The following is an 18,906-nucleotide window of genomic DNA, read 5'->3' as shown; positions in this document are numbered from 1 at the left end:
TTTACGCTAGCCTTTAGTTCTTCCGTTGAGGATCCCCCAGCCCCTGCTCGTTTGTTTTTGTGGAGTCCACTCAATTGGGGCTGTGAAAGGCTGGAACGTTTGCCCGTATGCTTATGTTTCCAGGCCTCACCGCAAACGAGGTCGTTATTGGCCTCTTAGCGCCGCGACTGGCGCGAATTCGTCGTTGTTTATAAGCCCCTCTTACGGCGCCACTTTCGCGCTGAGGCCGCTGCGCTTGTTATTATTGAGGCCCAGGGAACCATCTGCACTGCACTTGCCGGGTAAATGTCTGTCTCGTGAGGTGTTTTATATTGATTTTGAGGTTTCGCGCGTCAGCCGTGTGGGGCACCTAAGTTAGATACGAAGCATAAATTTTTGAGTTTTGTCCTGTCTTCTTTCTTGGTTTGACCTCGTCTAAGTGCGCTGTTAACCCCATTTTAAAGATGCGTTTCGAACTAGCCCGCTAAGCCATCTTCGTGAACTTCATTTACATTTCTTTGGGCATCTTTTAATCGTCGGCGTTTTAACCTGTCTTCTTTCTTCGCTTGTCCTTGCCTAAGTGCGCTGTTAACCTAATTTAGTAGATGCATTACCGATGATCCCACCAAGCCATCCTCCAAGCACAAGTCCATCTCTCACAGCGCTTGATGGTCGCAAATTTTGTTTGGTAGTTGAAACGTCAATTGGAATTTTTCATCACTGGCACCAAACTAAATGAGATGAAATACTTCCCATTCTGTGAAAAATGTAACATCACATTAATGCGCATCAGTGGACTTTTAGATATTGATGGTTATTTCCCCATCTCAAACAAACATTGCCCAGGAACAAAATCTGACTGTGTGCTCAATTTTAAAAGTTCAAAACTTCTACATTTAAAAGTGGTCACCGCTCCACATAGATGTGGCGGGGTCGCGCCATTATTTTGCAGGGTTCAGCCAGCCTTCAATTTTGTGCCTGTGTTTATATTTTGGTCTTCGCATTTATTTCATTTACCCCACAATAAGGACGTGTGATGGTGGTAAACTTGCTTTAGGTTTCATTCGTGCGCAATTCTCACAGCCTGCTTTTTTGTTTTGTTTTTTTTACTTGATGCAGGGACATCAGCCATAATGAGTTCACCGCGCTGGATCCGAGCAGCTTTCAGCACATCATTCACCTGCGGCGATTGTGAGTAGCTCAACAACACTTTTTGCAAAACCCAAATTTCGCAAATATATTGATTTAACGAACAAAAGAACCACATTTAAAATAAATTCCAAGAGATAATTCATTGGATTTTCTGTCACTTTTAATAAAAATATATAGCAGCGATAAAGAAGGCTTAGATTCTCAGCAATGGTTAACCAATGGGCAACGTTAAGACCTTTATAGATAAAGCGCATTTAATAGCAGGGACTTGAATTTTGAGAAAAAGTGTGAGAAATATTATTTCTTCCTATCCTATCAAATCGTAGCGGGATCACACCCAAACAACATCTAGGGATAATAGCATGGTAACAACATGGCACACTTCATGTTGTAGCTATTAGAGGCTAAAACTGTCCATTCTCTTGATAACACAAGTTTTGCCATGAATGCTGACGCAACACTGAAGGGAGCTTTTTTAGAGATAATTTTTTTTTCTGAAATTGATAATGAGTCGGAGAAACATCGAAAACGGCATTTCAGAAAGCAACTGGACGCTTAGTCATCTTGCTCTGTTGGTGAACACACATTTTGCAATTTGGAAGTTCGTGTACTAAACAGCTAAGCAGAGCTCTTATGTATCGCCTATAGCCGATGCAAAGGTCATTTTCATTTTGGGCCATGATTCTAGGTTTTGATGGTGAGAGAAAAAGAAAATTTGGTGTGGACATTTTATTTTTTATATTTCCGCCCAGTCAGTTTTTATGCATTAGCCAAACAGTGTTATCTACAACTACTGTTAGCGTATCTGGAACTGGTTGTTTTAAATCAGTTCTATTTACGCGTATCTAGCGTAGCCTGTGCTGACACCCTGAACTGCCAACCTCTTTACAGAAAAGCAACGCACAACAAGCTCTCTGCAATCCCGAATCTTGGCTCTCTTCCACATTTAATCGATCTTAATCTGTAAGTAAAGATATCGCATCACAGCTGAGCTGAAGGAGTGGCGTCGTGCGGGGCATTGTTAATCCTTGCAAATGTTTTCTTTTTGTCATTATCAGAGCTCACAATGCCATACCCCAACTCACCAGTGACCTGAAGAAGTTTCCTCATTTACGGAGCCTCGACCTGAGCTTCAACAAGATCGTGTCTATCCCCAACGGCATCTTCACGAACAGTTCCAAGCTTGAGCACTTGTAAGTCCTCAGTTATTTTAGTTGCAAGATGTACTTTTTGAAGACTGCATTGAGAAGTGTTTTTGTGCTTAATCGTTGGAAGCATTGCGTTGGGACTTGCATTTAAGCAAACTAACTTTTTTGCGCAGGACACTGAGCTCAAACAAGATCGCGAGCATCGAGAAAGGTGCCCTGGACAACCTCACCAGTCTGAAAACGCTGCAGCTCAACAGGAATCGTCTTGCCGCCATTCCCAAGAACCTGTTCTTGAAGCTGAACAACCTCAAGAAGTTGTAGGTTCCCTTCCTGCCTGGTTTTTGTGAGCTAGATAGAGTTGGCCCCTCCTGTTGTGTGCTATTTCCGTGAACACCAGTTTGCGAATGCGTTCTGATGAGCTTGGATTAGAATTTAGGAACTTCAAAGCTTCAACAGAATAAAAATTGACAGGTATTTTTTGTGACTCGAGAGAGCATGACAAATAGGAACAGGGGAAAAAAATACATCCACTGAAGGTGTTTTATTGATGTTCTGAAACTTGTGGGGCTATGCAGATGATGAAGTTCTTGCTTAAAAGCAGTAATTGTAGCTATTAGTTGTGCCGCCTTTTGTGCAAAGTGAAGGTGCTATTTATGCAAGGAAACTGAGGGGACATTATTCTTATTTTTCTTGCATTATTTATCGGGAGCTATGAATTCATAAAGAAGGTGCTTACATTTCTGCTTGATATAGTAGTCTTCACACATCTACATGTGTACATATAATAGATCTTAAATTGTAGGGAAAAATACGCTATTGGGCTGCAGCACCACTGTTTGTGCTTTTATGATTTAGTTAGTTAATGAAGGAGCCATCAGTGGGGTGCTTGTGCAAACTTGGGCCTGTGCTAATTTACCATTGCTAATAACTGTCTCCTCCTTGCCTATAATGTCCCCCTTGCAATCACCTCTACGTAAGGATGTCTTATTGCAATGCTGCCAGACTAAAAGCTCCTTATTGTGCACTTGAAGTTAACTCTTCATCTCCTCTTCAGAAAGGCTCTCACCCATGTGCAGGTGAGTGAGTGACAGAGACGTCATCGTTCTCCTTCTCTTTCTGCAGGGAGCTGGACAAGAACCGGATCCGTGCAATCGAGGGCCTCAGCTTCAAGGGCCTCGAGTCATTGGAATCTCTGAGCCTGCGCAAGAACCTCATTGGGCACCTTTCCGACGGCGCCTTCTACTACCTCGGAAAAATCCACACGCTGTGAGTGATCTCCGCCTTTGTTCTTGGCTTGGCTTGATTTGCACCAGTCAGTCCTCTGTAGTGCAGTTGAACAGGGATCTATCTATGTTAAGGTTGTGTTGGAAGGTTTTGTCTGCACTGAATTATCGTAAAGAGTGGTGCATGTGCTAGTGATATATGGGGTTTTTTAATGGCAAGAAACAACCTGTCGATAAGATGGGTGAATTGCCTGCTTTTTATGATAAGTCTGGTTGTGAGTAGCACCTGCCCTCTTGTGCTTACTTCCTTTTGTGACATTAACCGGAGCAGCATGCCATGAGTCCTTTTATGCTGTTTCTGTTTGTAGAAACTCGCCTTTCTCATTTTCTAATTTGCATTTGTGGAGAAGGGGAGGGGGACTTTCGGTAGTTTTAGCAATGCCCTCAAGTTGCTTTTGGGCATGATCGGCAAAATTGATTCTTTCCATCTGGGTTGTGTAGCTTGCTTTGGTAGTGTGGAAAAAGAAAAAAAGAATCTGTGGCATTCTCGTGCCACATATCGTTTAATGAAAATTGGTGTTTGATAGGAGTTATGAGTGGCTGCTTTGCTTAAAGCTTCTTTTGTGATGCTTGTCTCATGGTATGTTTTTTTTTTTATTTGCAGCAATCTCGACTTCAACAACATCACTGCTGTAACCAGTGGGTGGTTGTACGGCTTGTCTTCCTTAAAGTGGCTGTGAGTGTCACAAGTGCATTTTCGTTTGGTAGCTAAGTTTCCAGCTCAAATGTTCTTGTGCTTGATTGTGCTGGGTTCTTCTTTTGCAGGAACTTAACCCACAATGCCATCACAGAAGCTGGCATGGGAGGCTGGGAGTACTGCAAGAAACTGACCCACTTGTGAGTGAACATTGCTTTATTTTTTTGCTCATTAATGGAGGTAGTACATGTAGCGGTAGCATTTTGGACTCATGTTTACAGTACAGAATCATTTTGTGTCAGCTTTTCTAAAAATAGTGTTTCCAGAAAAAAACGAAAAACCCAAGAGGGGGGGGGGGGGGGGAGGGGAGAGAAACAGCGTAATGTCAATATGTGAAATTCAACCTGACAAAAAAATATAACAGGGAAATTGCAAATCTCGCTGTAACAAAAGCTTTTAGGATGTTCCAAGATAAGGGGTTGCTCAAACTTCTGTAGCAACAATTGGCATACTTTTTTTTTTACTTCATGTGCCCATTGACATATGATGCAGCCACAAAATAAGACACCAGCATGCCAACATCACAGGGCTTGTTTCCTAGTTTATGTGTATTTGACCTGCTTTGAGCTACTAAGCGTGACGCCGTGATCTCGCCTGCGTTTTTCAGGGAGCTGACGTTCAACAACCTTCAGGCCATCACTAAGACGACCTTTGCAAAGGCGGAGTCCCTGCGCTACCTATATCTCGGCCACAACTCTGTCTCGCACATCGAGGAGGGGGCCTTCAAGCAGCTCAATCAGCTCAAGGAGATGTAAGTGACCAAGAGTCAAAATGGTCCGCACTTGTTTCAAAGGAGTCATTAAGGAGTCATTGAAATGCCGTTATAAAGGGGCATTTCAACTAACTGTAGCTGTGGACTTTGAAAATCACTGCCGTGATGCACCATTAGCCTGCTTGCAGCTTGGTTCCTGAATTTGCTATAGGCTGTTCATTGATCTCCTGCTAATGACTGTTCACGTTATCTCCCATCAAAGTCTGCGAGCCACTGCCTTTCTTTATAGGTTAAGAACTCTCTTTGTCTTGTGTATAGTAGTTCCACTCCGGACAGTAGCCTGACTCACGGCTGCTGTCTCCTATTGATTTCTGTGCTACTTATGACAGAGGCAAAAAGCAAAACTGCCGGTGTATTGGAATTTCAGCCCCTGTTCAGGATTCGGTCCGTATTGATCCACAGCCCAAATATCAAGTTTGGCACCCAAGACCACAATTTTTGACACCAACGTAAAACCGGTGTAAAAACCTGCATAAATTTGGAAAGAGTTCAGTGCGGTTTTGAACGTGCCCCGGTCTTCTCGGTCGCAGGTACCTGGACCACAACGCCCTGTCGTGGACGATGGAGGACACCAACGGGCCCTTTCTGGGCCTGAGCAGCCTGACACTGCTGACCCTGTCGGACAACTTCATCAAGTCGCTGACGTCACGAGCGTTTGCGGGCCTGGGCCGCCTGCGCTCACTGGACCTTTCACGCAACCCCATCGCCACCATCAGCCAGGGCACCTTCGCACCGCTGCGCAGAAGGCTGACCACTCTGTGAGTGCCGCACCCTTGCTCCCGCACTTCTTGTTTCCACAGGAGAACTGCCACAGATACCTCACACAGGTGCACTTATGTGCGAGACTTGCATGTGGGATTAACTCATTTGAAACTCGCTCGAATGCCCCAGTCACTCTTTTGCAATGCTTCCTGGGTCTCGTTAATTGTTCGTGCGGTGGCGCAAGTCTTTTCTAAAGGATGTGCAGGCGAAGGCTCAAGTGCCTTTGTTTTTTTTTCCCCTTTGTGCAGCCTGTTGGACAGCAGCAGCCTTCTGTGCGACTGCAACCTCCTCTGGCTGCCCGCGTGGATCACCCGCAAGGGCTTCAAGTCGACCGTCCAAGTTCGCTGCGGACACCCGCCAGCCCTCGAGGGCACTCCAGTGCTTGACATCGCTGCTGAAAACTTCACGTGCAGTGCGTACTCATTGTCGTCTTGTCGGTGTTTGTAATGGTCATCCTGTGCAAAAGGCCAAATTGGAAAGCACGGGGAAGACGGGCTTGTCTCATAAATTTGCTCTGACAGTAACAGGTTGTGTACGTGCTTTATCTCTCTGCTCTTGTGGACAGGCTCATACATATACACAGGCAATTCTAGTGGCGTTGTAATTGAGCAAGCAAGCTAGTCCACCATGCTTGTTTTAGGCTGGCCTCGTGGAGGGTGTGCTCTGATAAGTCCACTACAGCGGTCGAAACCTGGAATGATAGAGGCACGTGGCATGTCACTTGTTCCAACGTCCTTCAGACATTCTTTTTAATGTGGAAACACGGATTCGCAATGAGCATTTTTAACTTAAATATTGCCAATATCATTAGCTTCTTCTAAATCTGTTAAAATGTTACGCCTGCTTTTGGTCTATACTATGATGTTTAAACATCCCTGTATTGCAGTTGTTTGCTCAGTCCCTGATGTCCTGCTTCTTGGTTTATTCCTCCTTTCTTTCCTTTGAACAGAGGACTTCCCCAAGCCGCAGATCCTGATGCAGAGCCCCGAGAACCAGGTTGCCCTGAAGGGTCAGAACATCACGCTTGTCTGCAAGGCAGCCACGGCTAGTGCTTCGAGGCTGGAGTTTCAATGGAGGAAAGAGCAGAAGGTGAGTGGGTGGGGGAAAGCAGTTTGCTCATTTTATCTGTTGGTACAACCCTAGTAAGACACATTGTGGCTGCAATAAATCACTTACTGGGAATTCAAACTGGCTGAGTAACCTCTGTGTTTATGTGTAGCGAAGCTGTAGACGCTGTTACTTTTTTACTGGTTATGTAGTGACGATTGGCTGCATGGCTCGTGGATTTCACCTAGAGCTTACTGTGCTTCACAAATGGACCATGGTTCGGTAAATACATTTTCAGTAAAAAGAACTCGTCATGCAGAACATAATGTAGTCTCGTTGCAAACACTGTAAAGCTCTTTTGTGCTGACCTAAAGGTTGTAAAAGAAAAGAGGTGATAGTGAAAATAAAAAAGTGCAAAAAAAGACAAATATGTGTATCAGAGTGCGAAATTGTTGGTTTTGTGCCTCGTTTTGTCTATGTTATCAGGGCATTGTTATACAAAAGCAGCCTGCGAACAAGGGAACCAGATAGTGGGCTGTGATAGCTGATCCACGGGAATTGTTTTCTTGTGTCTGTGGAACAGTTCTTGTCCGACGTGGAGACAGAGGTGACGGAGCAAGTGGAGCCCAACGACGTGGTCGTCTTCACGAGCTACCTGCACCTGAGGAACATCCAGAACAAGGACGAGGGGCGATACCAGTGCGTGATCCGGAACCAGTTTGGCTCTGTCTACTCCAACCAGTCCAACATCAGTGTGTACGGTAAGCGCCTTAACATTTTCTTCTTTGTTTGCTCTCTTTCATAGTTCTTGCTGGATTTCTTTTAACGCATTAATTTGGCCACAGAGTTTTGGTGCTGGACACAGGATCATTTATCACTCCAGTCTCTGCCTGGTCAATAAGTAATTGAATTTGACAGTCAATCTGACGTAATCCCAAACTAGATCGAACTGCCGTGTCGTGCCTGGATATGGCAATGTGCTCAAAAGGGATTAACAGTGTATAATGTTGTTGTAACAAAAGTGCACGAGAGGGCATATTTTAATGCCTGCTCTTCGGCACCCAACTTCTGCCATTTGGTGGTGCTCCTGTGTCTCCTTTATGCCAGATGGTGATGCGGAAGGTCTGGACGTTCCTTTGTTTTTATAACCTATACAGGCTTTTGAACTAGGAGCTGAGACAAATAAACTGGGCCATCCCTGCACTATGTGATTAAAAACAGCTCAAGCTTTTTATCGAAACGTGACAACTGCGAGTTGTGACAGCAGTTGTTAACTTGCTCTGTCTGCCTGCAGTGCTGCCTACCTTTGTGAAGACACCATCGAACCTGACGGTGCGTGCGGGTGGCACCGCGCGCCTCGAGTGCGGAGCCACGGGCCAGCCCACGCCCACGGTGTCGTGGCAGAAGGATGGCGGAGATGACTTCCCGGCCGCCAGGGAACGCCGCATGCACGTCATGCCCACCGACGACGTCTTCTTTGTCGTCAGCCTCAAGGCGGCCGATTCGGGCGTCTACACGTGCACGGCCCACAGCCGCGCTGGCGTGGTGCGGGCCAATGCCACACTGACCGTGCTTGGTGAGCGGCTGGTTGCTTCCTTTGCACGTGGTGGGGTAGAGACTGTCGTGCATGCACCAGCACTCTTTTGTATTTCGCTCTAGCTGGGCCCATGGACAAGCCAAGTTCAGAGTACTTTTGGGGGGGGGGGGGGGGGGCATTGGCCAGGAAATCGCCTAGATGTGGACCGACTGTAATTTTAAATATTTGTTTTTTTGGCGATAGTTCGTTTCAGAGAAATTGCTAGTCACTAGACAAGCACTCCTGTACTGTTTTTACTTTAAGAACTGCGAAATAAGCTTAGAAACTTGTGAATAAAAAGATCTAAGCAGAAAAGAGCAGCAAACTGCTGTGTCATCTATTTTTGCCGCACTTGTGGGACAGCAGTGGTGCTTGTAAGAAAAGGACGAGTTGCCAAACGTCTTGAGCTTTCTTAACAATGGGGACTTGTGGGTGTGGAATTTGTGACCGCGAAGTGACTTCGGCCCTCTGAGATTGCGCTTTCTGAGATGTTGTCACTGCGCAGCAGTGGCAGGAGTGAAAAAACATCCGCAATGCCTAACCCCCCTCTCCTCTTCCTCTCTCGCACGAGCAGAGGCCCCGGCGTTTGTGCGGCCCATGCGCAGCCGGCAGGTGGCGGCCGGGGACACGGCGGTGCTGGAGTGCCTGTCCTCAGGCAGCCCCCGGCCGCATCTCTCGTGGCTCAAGGACGGCGCGCCCCTGGTGGCCACCGAGCGGCACTTCCTGGTCGCCGACGCCCAGCTGCTCGTCATCACCGACAGCCGGCCCTCGGACTCCGGCCAGTACGCGTGCGAGATGACCAACACCCTGGGCATCGAGCGGGGGCTCTCGCTCCTCCAGGTGCTGCCAGGTGAGCATGAGAGTGAGAATTACCCTTTCTCTCCTCCTCCTCCTCCTCCTTTTTTTTTCATCATCACCATCTTGACCCAAGGCGATAAGGTTTGTTCGTGTGAGCTCGTCAGCAGAGTTCTTGTCCTCACACCCTCCGCTCCCCTCTTCCCTGCAGCCAAGACCTCGCTGGGTGGTCCCCTGGGTGGTGCCGACACGGAAGGCATGACCACGGGCATCGTGGTGATTGTGGTCGTGGTGTGCATCGTGGGCACCTCCCTGGTCTGGGTGTTTATCATCTACAAGACGCGCAAGCGGCAGCAGCGACCGCACTGCAGCGCGCTTCCCGAGGCTCCCCCCGCCACGGAGCCTGCCGCCAGGAGGCGTGACGAGCAGGAGCCCTTCCTCGCAGCCGAGGTCGACGCGGGGACGCATGTCTGTGCGGACAACAGCTCTGGTGAGCCACTTCTTCCCCACTTTTGTGAGGATACGGTAAAGCTTGTGCACGCTATAGCGACAAGGGACTGCTTAGAGACCGCCTTGTATTCTTTTCAGTGTCCTTTCAACGAACACGTGTCAGCTAGGTGTACGGACCTCTCTCCCATCTCCTTCTTTTTATGGGAATGTGCATGCCTTATCAAGGCACACCGCAAGCTTGCTTGAAGTGTAGGGCCCACATGCTATGTCGACGTTAGTAGCGTCTTCATTGTAAGCAGTCGGGGTTGACTAAACATAACATATGCAGCTGGCAGCTGCAAGAAATGACGTGAGAATGTTGCCGCAAACCGTGCATTGGGCTTGGTTGATGACTTGAAGAGGGTTTAGGGTGCGCCTACCCAGCACCAGATGTCACATAACCAAAGATAACGTGGCAGTCTTGAAGGAAAAGCAAGTTTATTGGAGAGAACTTGTGCTCTTCTAACAACTCAAAGATAACGTGGCAGTCTTGAAGGAAAAGCAAGTTTATTGGAGAGAACTTGTGCTCTTCTAACAACTCAAAGAATGCACAGGCGGTGAAGCAACAGTCAACAAAGTGACGTGCGCAGGCGAGTGTTGGCGAATCGAATGCCGCGGCGTCTGCTCGGCGAGCGTTTATCTTTCGCCGTGATTGTTTCTCGAACCGTCGGAGACAGCTGCGTCGTCTTTGGCTACGTGACAATATGCTTGAAACATAAAATTTTGTACTTTAATTGAAACGTGTACCCTGCGGTATGTCACTCTTCAGCAGATCCGCAAAACAGCTGAAGACTTTTCTAGGAAAGAATGCGTGTTGGTCAGCACAAAATTGCCACTCTTATTTACATAGTCATCGAGAATGAAGTCAGGGGCAGTGCGTTCCAAGTCTCCTTAGAGCTAATTTTGACGTGTTTACATGGAAGAGTGTGATGTTCTTCTCGTTGTATTATTAATTCACCGAGCACTTCTCTGTCTTCCCCGTGCTTGCAGACCACTCGAGCAAGGAGAGTGGACACCAGAGCTGTGACGACCTGGGCTCGCAGGTGGACACCAGTAGTCAGACGTTCATCTTGGGGGCAAGCAGGGTGCCCTTCTTCATGCGAGGTGGGTAGCCCAAGGCTTCAGCCATCTGAGCACTCTCTTTGGCCTGGGAGGCATGTGTGTGCGTGCACGTATATTTGATACCTTCTGTATTGGCTGCCCCTGTCGGAAGAGGTAAGCTGCGCTAAGGAAGACGCTACACAGAGAGAGGTACACAAAGACAGGCGCAGACTTGCAAATAAAGTTTATTCGACGCAGAAACACACATAAATACGCATACGGGCCTATCATTGCGCACGCGCGAAACCCAAAAACAAACGCAAAACATAACATATCAACAACATGTGGTGAGCATTTTCACACACGCTCTTCGATAAACAACATCTCACTGTTGTAGAGCACAATCTACGTTTCGCTGACACAGTCATGTCCCTTTTTTCTTATATGATAAGCCTCGTGAATCTCTCTTGCTCGGCTATTCTTGCACCTACATAATATCTTAACTTGCTTGAAGAGTGGCTCACAGAGTGGCTTACACATGCACGCCGAGCAATGATTAGGGAGATGTCCACTTGCGTGATTCTTAATTGAAAGTTCGCGTTCGCACAACCTCACGTTCACGCACCTGCCAGTCTGTCCGACGTACACTTTGCCCGTGTCGAGCTGTGCTCTTTTTTAGCGGTTCCCATGCTTTGAGAACATACTGTTGTTTCTAGAAGGGTGCGTTTGTTTATTAGAAGCACATAAAAGGGAAAGGATATTGAAGTCGCAATTAGTGAAGAAAACTGAAGAGGTTAGTCGGAGTGAAGTGGCTACCACAGCATACCAGGGAGCCAGCTTTAAAAAGCATTAGACATTGCAAATGTACTTACCTCAAGGACGGCAAAAAGGGCGTAACAATAGCTTCCAACAGTATCTGCAATGAGTTCTTGTGTTTTTGAAGGGAATCGGCAGTCGAGCAACACTTTGTAGATGGCTAATCTATGGCAATAATACTGCGTTCTTCTTTGATGTGCAGAAGAAAAAACACGCAATAGATCAATTAAACGCTAAGTAATGTACTAATGTGGGTTTTGTGTCACGAGCACCAAGTGATTAGCACTTGACCATAATAGCTATGCTTGCCACATCCAGTACTGGTCTGCTTTCCTTGCTGCAGCTAGTTTGTTTGGAAGCAAGCGTTTCGCCCCATTACCGATTTTCACACCCCCTTCCCTTTCTTCTCGGATCAACTCTGGCGCAGACCGGCGAGAAGGCAGCCTGAGCTCTGCGAGTGGCGGCAGCAGTCAGCCAAGCCCACCGCACGTGCGAGCAGCCCTGACAAGCTTCCAGCCGCGCCCCGTGACGGGCACCCTCTCGGAGCAGACGACGCCGCGGCACTTGGCAAGGCACCCCACGGCGCTCAAGCGCGGGCCCTGCCTGTTCAACGGCTCCCCCGTCCACTCTCGAACGGCGAGCGCCGGACAGGCTGCCCGGTCCCTCTCTGAGGGTCAGCTGGGTCCCCCCAGGGTGACCCTGATGCCCGCTCCGTTGGTCCCCCGGCACCACCATCGGGTCCGGAGGGAGTCCAGCGCGAGCAGCGAAAGCAGCGCTGCCAGTGGCGCCCGCGGCGGCGGTGGGAGCAGCGATGAGCGGGACTCGGGCTTCTCCACGTTTCCCCGGAGCGTCCGGAGCTGGAGCTCGGCATCTCTGCGCTGCCGGCTGCAGCCAAAAGGTGTGTGCCCTCGGCCCCGTTGCGTTACTTCTTTAATGTGTAAGCAAACACGGAAACCTGCTTGTAACACTTGACAATGTGTCACGCTTTCTCCGTGAATGCCCTGTAGCCTTCATATTTTTGTAAAAGACTGCTTCTGTGTTCCCCTTCGAAAAGGTCTCCCACCAATGCATTTAAATATAGTAGTGAAGCTAACTTTAGAGGGGTGTAGTGTATAGTGCTCCGTAGGAGTCTTGCAGAGGTGTTTAATATAGGGCTGCGGGGCCTCCATGTTTTCATATAAGATGCCTGCAAAAATGTCTTCCAAGCAGTCAGCTGTTGTATGGTGGTACAGTGTACTAGAAGGTCGAGGTGTGTCGTGCAGAAGAAAAGCCAATGGAGAGCGCAGGTCCCTTCTGCGATGAAAAAAATTTTATGGAGCGCAGGCGTTTCCCAGAGAACCCCTGTTGCAGCCAGCGCCACCTGTAAGTGTTTAAATCAAACAAAACAGTTATTCGGCAGGTTTTATAAAACTTTATATCATGAAATAAGAAAATAAGACTATTTGGGGAGATAAGGATAATAATTGAACAAACAAGACTTCTGAGACCAACTGATAAGCAGAGGCCGCCAGGGGCGCTGCTAACAGGACTTCCTCAGCATAAATTTTCATCGCAAAAGGGACCCCCATAATCAGCCCCGAATGACACACGTCTCACTTATAGGACACTGTACCGGCGGTGCTTTAAAAAATCGTTGCGCGTGGAAGTACAAACATAAGAGGATGTAAGTGTCTCTATAGACTACTCAGATACCACCAGCTCTCAGAGCACACTCGGGGAGAGTCGATAGTGTACCATCGATTTGAATAGGCTTGAGCAGGACAGTGTTAATGCATTCGGAAGTCTCGAATCAGTACATCAGCACTACCAGAGTGACATTTCAACTGGATGCGAAGGAAATCGTGTGGCAGCATGAAAGGTGTAGTGGAGTTAAATAACATTCAGTTCGAAGGCACTCGAAATCCCAAGTTGATGCAATCGCTACTAGTTGCAACGACATTGATGCAGTTCTAATGCTTTTGCTTCTTGGTGTCCGTTTCGCCCCATGCAGAGGTTGTGCTCAACACTGGCAGCACGGCGACACTGAGTGGGGCTGGGTCTCAACAGTCGTGCTGCCTGACGCCGGCATCAGTCAGCCAGCAGGACCTGGCGCCGTCCGCGGCAGTCGCGGCGGAACAGCAACCGGACGTCACAGACGTCCACCTCTCGCCGGGAAGGCGGCGTAGCAAGCAAGCTCTAATAGTTGGCCATAAACGGTCACTGCAGCCGTCGTCGCCATCGCCCGCCCATCGAGAAGCGTCGGCGGTGACGGCGTCGGTCGTCTAGCGGTCACCCAAGTGCAGCACGAAAAGCGGTGCACTCCTCTATGAGTGCAACATACAAAGTACCTCCCTCAGCGAGACTGGTGGCAGCTAAGTTTGTCCTGCAGCTTGCAGCAGCTTGATGGGAGCGCGAATTTGCGCAGCTTACCGAGTCTCTGGTCTGTCCGCACACAGGCTGAAAGAAACTACCTGGCTCTCTCACACTGGACTACTTAGTTGCCCCGTACAAAGAAAACTGAGAGGCATCCGCTTTTCGTGCTCTGCTGGGAAGCGGTCCTCCATCACAGGAAGGGGGGAAGCAATTTGAATTCACGTTACTTGTTTTTAGTTGTATCCTTTTATTTTTTTAACTTATTAAGGCCCAGGAATGCCTTGCTTTTATGAAATTGTCGGGTCTGACCTGTCCTTGTTGCTCATCTGCAATTCTGTTTTGTGCCATCTCACTCTGTTGAAGAGTGCTTTTATAGATGCTCCTTTCATACGTTTGTTTGCTATTTGATTTCCTCGTGGCAGTTTTATGCGGGTTTAGTTGTTCTTACACTGAATTCCCCCCTTCCCGATGCAGGGCCAGTGAGTTTTGTTTGTCGAGCCAAAGATGTAATGTTTAAAAGAAGCCATCCCGAGTGATAGTAATCGCGACCGCGGCGTGTCTGCCGTTTCCGAGTGAAGCGGGCTAGTCCGCTAGCTTGTGCCATGTTGTATACAAAAGAAAAGTTACCTGTTGTGCTTGTGTGTGTATGTGCGTGTCCGTGCGTGTACATTATCTGTGTCCATGTACATACAGTGCGGAAGCGCGGGACGTGTCAGGGAGTTTTAGCTACATAATGTACATAGGAGAGCACTGGCAGCAACACCACCACCACCCTAATTTAAGAAGAAATTGAGAGTCATTGTGTATAAATCGTTGTATCTGTGTGGTTGTAATACATATCTGTGGAACTTGAAAAACCCGTTTGTTCCTAGGGGCTGCTGCAGTGTTGTAACATAGTCATGCCGCAAGCGTCGTCGAGTCTTTAACATGTGTCATGCCTCGTGTAGCCGTCTGTGGCCGCGTTGTAAATTTTGCCGGGTTGTTGTACATTGAAGAGAAAGCCCGAAAAGTGGTGCGATTGCAGGTGTGGGGAGCTGTTGGACTGACCAACTTCAATGCTGTCAGGCTTGCAGCAGGTCCCCCTTTCTTTGCCAGCCTTGTGTATATAATAAAGTGAATGAAGCAGAAGGTGCCAAAAGAAAAAAAAAAAGATCATTGATGCTTAGCGGCCATTTGTGGCCTATCCACATCAATCCAGTGGATCTCTGTATTGTGAAAAACTCAGATGTCTGGTTGTAGTTTACAAGTGCCAGTGTTCGGACCTAGTTTAATTGATATGAGTAGGTCTGGGTGTATAGTTACAGCCTGAGCATTGGGCTTTAATTAAATTGAGAGAGAGGACAGATCAAGCTTTGATAATGGCTGCCTTTGTTAATTTGTAGAAAATGTTCTAATTCTTGAATTTGGTTCAATTCGGTGCTCTTATGATTGACCACAGGCTAAGCTTGCTTGGCTTTTCGGTGTAAAAAACAACTTCACAGAAACAGAATAAGCATTCTCAGTAGGTTGTGAATTGTGACCAACAAAAGATACTACTACTACACATGGTACCTGTATGGAAAGCCTGCTAAATATTCTGCGGCTGCTTTGCTGCTCTTAATCATTTATTTTTTTTCATCAGCCCTCCACAGCTCTATTCAACAAGTTCGGTCACCTGTTGGGGCATTACTGAGGCAGGGTTCGGAACTTAGTTTTTTGGATTTGTTCTTTAAACATGCACAGTCACGGCGCACGCCTCGTCAGCTTCAAACCTTGCATGTGCAGCTACTGTCAGTGCGATGCCGAGATCGCTTTCACGAAAATGGACAAAACCGGAAGGTGGAGCGTGCTCCAAATTCGGCCCTTGCAAGGACACCAGCCCTCAAAGCTGCATTAGCTCAAACTTCAACATCTCATAATCATTTCAGTCAAATGTATATAGGTCGATTGTACATAGCTGTATAGCTCTCGCAGCAGCGAGTCAGTTTAGTGTTAGTCATTGTCCAGAGAGCATAGTTTTATTTATGTCCGCGCTCGCAGAGAGGATGCTTTCAGACGAGAAGGGTAAAACATATTTTCCAGCTGAAAGTCGATGCGGTTGACCTGGCGAGCAGAGAGAAAGAAGTGACCCTTATGCCGGTACGCCTGATATGTGCTCGATTGGATCTTGCTGGTCGTTCGCAGTGAAAAAGAAAAAGCATTGCTCAAACATTTGCCACCAAATCCTAACTTACTGCTGTTGGAAGAAAGTTCTGGTGTCCAAAATTCGTCGAGGTTGTACTGTTTTACAGTTCTTCGATATTTTGAATTCCGTCGATTAGTTTCCTCTGGGAAAGGGTGTCTTGCGTTCGTAGCAGACCAATGTGCAAGCCATATTTTGTACAGTTTCACTCAGGAAGGCATCGAGGTCAGTTGTCTTTAAAGAAAAAAAAACTGAGGAAAACATTCCCCAAGTTCGCCATCGTATATATTTTTTTCACATGCTGCAATGCCCAGTGCCAATCATCATATGTCAGGGTCTGACTTATCCCCCAAAGTTCCAAAGGGCGATCGTCTCTTCGGTGTCGATATATAATATACATATTTGGTATTGTAGATAGAGAATTGTAAGTATGTGTATTTAAGACTACATTAATTTCCCTACTCCCCCACCCCTCGAGGAAAGTGATGGATATAGTGCCACTGCAATATATACCCACTGTCTTAAAAAGAAAACAGTTCAAAACATTTTTTTTAGTTCTCGATAGTGCCATATACGTTGTCGGAACTGTTGAGTTCGTCCGCATTGTTTTAACCTGCAGTTACAAGCCAAGCGGCTAGTTTTGTTTCGGTTTGAGACACCGTGGCCATACTTCGCGTCGCTCTCGTCAGCGAGTCGCATTTGTTATTTTCAGAAACCCACCATTTTGCCAAATTTTTCCGCTTGTTGACGATGTTACCGTTTTTGTTCACCCATTTCGCCATAAACACTGGCTACATGTTTCGGAGACGAGCCCACCATGTCTAGTATTGTTTGTTTGTTGCAATATGCAGTGGCAATATAAGGAGTTGTAATAAAACTCGGTATGCACAGTACGTTGTGTTTTGTGTGGTGAATTTAGTATAAGCACATGCGTGGTGTCGAATGTTGCAGCATCTGTCGAGAGGTCATCGGAGATGTCGTCGAAAGATGCCATCAAAGAGTAAATTGAAGGTAAATAAATCTTGGGATGATTTTACTCTCACAGGCATAGTCACAGACACAACAGCAAGACAGTGGAATGCATGCTACCGGCGTGAAAAATAATGTGAACACATGAGCCTGCCATTTACCTCTAGGAGGCCGGCTAAGGAAATGGAGTCGTGGAAATTGCCTATAGCATGCTCGTGACTAGACAAACTGAAAGGTGGATTAAACCTTCATGAAGCGTGGAGTGTTGGAAACACTGGTTCGTAGCAACTGTCGCTTTTCAAGGAAAGGTCTTCAAGTGCATGCCTTTTAGTCATATTGGACTCTCCCAGACAAGTGTGCCATACACTACTTGATGTCGCCATTGCAATAGGCTTGTGCCATTGCATGAAAAGGCTTTGCGGATTGATATGCACCTACTTTAATGCAAGACGGTTCAGAAAAGCATGCAGGAGAACATGTGCCAGACACCAGTTTGTTTAAAACTCCCGAGGGCAGTGTTGGACTTTTGGTTACTGTGATACAATAGCACTCCTGCCCGTTATGAAGGCAGCTCCTAGACAATAATTAACCTTATGCACGATATGAGGCATGCGCTCATGCGTTCACAATTCTTCTTACGCCGGTAGAATTCCTAGAGTACGACATGATTGCACGTATACTTCAAACCCATATGCCTCTATTAACATGCGACTAAGTGGAAAGAAAACAAGAATAAAATCACACTATAAGAACCCATACCATAGCAATATAAATACAGCAGAAAACTACTAAACAGTAACAACCTCAAGTGCACGACGGCTCGGAGAGCTCGTCGTTAGTACCAATGAGCTCGGTGTGTCTAGAACGTATAAATAAACGCACAGGCGAAAAAATAAGTTACTCGGCACTAATTACAGTACTCAGTAACTGCAGCAAACACGGGGATCGGACAGATTGTGCGCACTCTTTGGTTCGGTGAAGTGCTCGGCGCCGACGCGCGCCTCGCGATTGTCGGACAGTTGTGTTCATTGCAGAAGTTCTTCGTCGGTTTCGTTTTCGGCCACGGCTGACCGCCTGTAGCCAGCCTGACCGTTCACCCGCACTACGCCCGCAGTGCGGGACTCCACGTCGATGGTGGCCGGAGAGCTCTCGTCGTCTTCGTCGTCGTCCTCCTCGTCGTCGGTGGAGACGTCGACGAGGCACTGGCTTTCAGTCACCCGCTCACCGTTCTGGCTCAGCTTGATGTAGCGGAAGCTTTTGGCACCTTCTCCGTTCAAGATCCTCGCCTTCCTCAGGAGGTAGATGGTGATGAGGAGCACCCCCACCGCGCCGAAAACTGCTAGCACGGCCAGCAATGCATTTTTCATCGTCACTCGACCTACGCGCGTATGCGCGGAAAAGGAGAGGGTCGTTCACATACTCCGACGCACTGCGATCGCTGCCGTCGCCGCCTGTTGCCTCGCCGGACGGGTGAATCACAAGACTGAGCACATCAGGCACTTGAGCTTCGGTGATTCCGAGGCCAGATAAAACACTTCACCAAAGGTGGGACTGAGCTCCAGCGAGTACGAGCATCAGGCTCAATAACGCACTCGAGTAAACAAAACTACAACGAAAACGTAACGGTTACAAATAAAAACTTCTGCGCGTCATGGTTACCTGACTAGCAACCACCGATTGCGCGTTCTTGCGCGTCTGATAAAAGACCGTAATTACGCTTTGGTAAAAAAGGATGTAAATATTTATTATATTAAGCCCTTCATATACTATAAACTGTAAATTCGGGTTTTTAATAAAATTAAAAGCAAAAGATACGCTTTTCACGGCCCGGCACATAGCCAGGCGTAGCTACGTCAGCCAACCACGG

At 47.4% G+C, this 18,906-nt stretch overlaps 1 protein-coding gene across 1 annotated transcript in view; it reads left to right on the top strand.

Moving 5' to 3' along the window:
* Positions 1 to 16,963, top strand: part of Lbk (leucine-rich repeats and immunoglobulin-like domains protein lambik) — a 94,157-nt gene extending 77,194 nt beyond the window's left edge. The window contains exons 2-19 of the mRNA XM_077683441.1: positions 1,099 to 1,170; positions 2,023 to 2,094; positions 2,190 to 2,324; positions 2,453 to 2,596; positions 3,402 to 3,545; positions 4,167 to 4,238; positions 4,328 to 4,399; positions 4,867 to 5,010; positions 5,562 to 5,789; positions 6,042 to 6,205; positions 6,743 to 6,882; positions 7,424 to 7,601; positions 8,135 to 8,416; positions 8,991 to 9,266; positions 9,423 to 9,701; positions 10,691 to 10,804; positions 11,985 to 12,455; positions 13,548 to 16,963. Coding sequence (XP_077539567.1) covers positions 1,099 to 1,170; positions 2,023 to 2,094; positions 2,190 to 2,324; positions 2,453 to 2,596; positions 3,402 to 3,545; positions 4,167 to 4,238; positions 4,328 to 4,399; positions 4,867 to 5,010; positions 5,562 to 5,789; positions 6,042 to 6,205; positions 6,743 to 6,882; positions 7,424 to 7,601; positions 8,135 to 8,416; positions 8,991 to 9,266; positions 9,423 to 9,701; positions 10,691 to 10,804; positions 11,985 to 12,455; positions 13,548 to 13,822 — 3,262 coding nt within the window. The 3' untranslated portion in view covers positions 13,823 to 16,963. The remainder of the gene's footprint in view (positions 1 to 1,098; positions 1,171 to 2,022; positions 2,095 to 2,189; positions 2,325 to 2,452; positions 2,597 to 3,401; positions 3,546 to 4,166; positions 4,239 to 4,327; positions 4,400 to 4,866; positions 5,011 to 5,561; positions 5,790 to 6,041; positions 6,206 to 6,742; positions 6,883 to 7,423; positions 7,602 to 8,134; positions 8,417 to 8,990; positions 9,267 to 9,422; positions 9,702 to 10,690; positions 10,805 to 11,984; positions 12,456 to 13,547) is intronic.
* Positions 16,964 to 18,906: the final 1,943 nt, after the last annotated feature.

This window comes from Haemaphysalis longicornis, unplaced genomic scaffold (genome assembly GCF_048455015.1).
Source record: "Haemaphysalis longicornis isolate Haplotype H1 unplaced genomic scaffold, Haemaphysalis longicornis Haplotype H1 scaffold_9, whole genome shotgun sequence".
In the NCBI taxonomy this organism is placed as follows: domain Eukaryota; kingdom Metazoa; phylum Arthropoda; class Arachnida; order Ixodida; family Ixodidae; genus Haemaphysalis; species Haemaphysalis longicornis.
The sequence above is the reverse complement of the archived record's forward strand: the minus strand, read 5'-3'. Positions and strand labels throughout refer to the sequence as shown.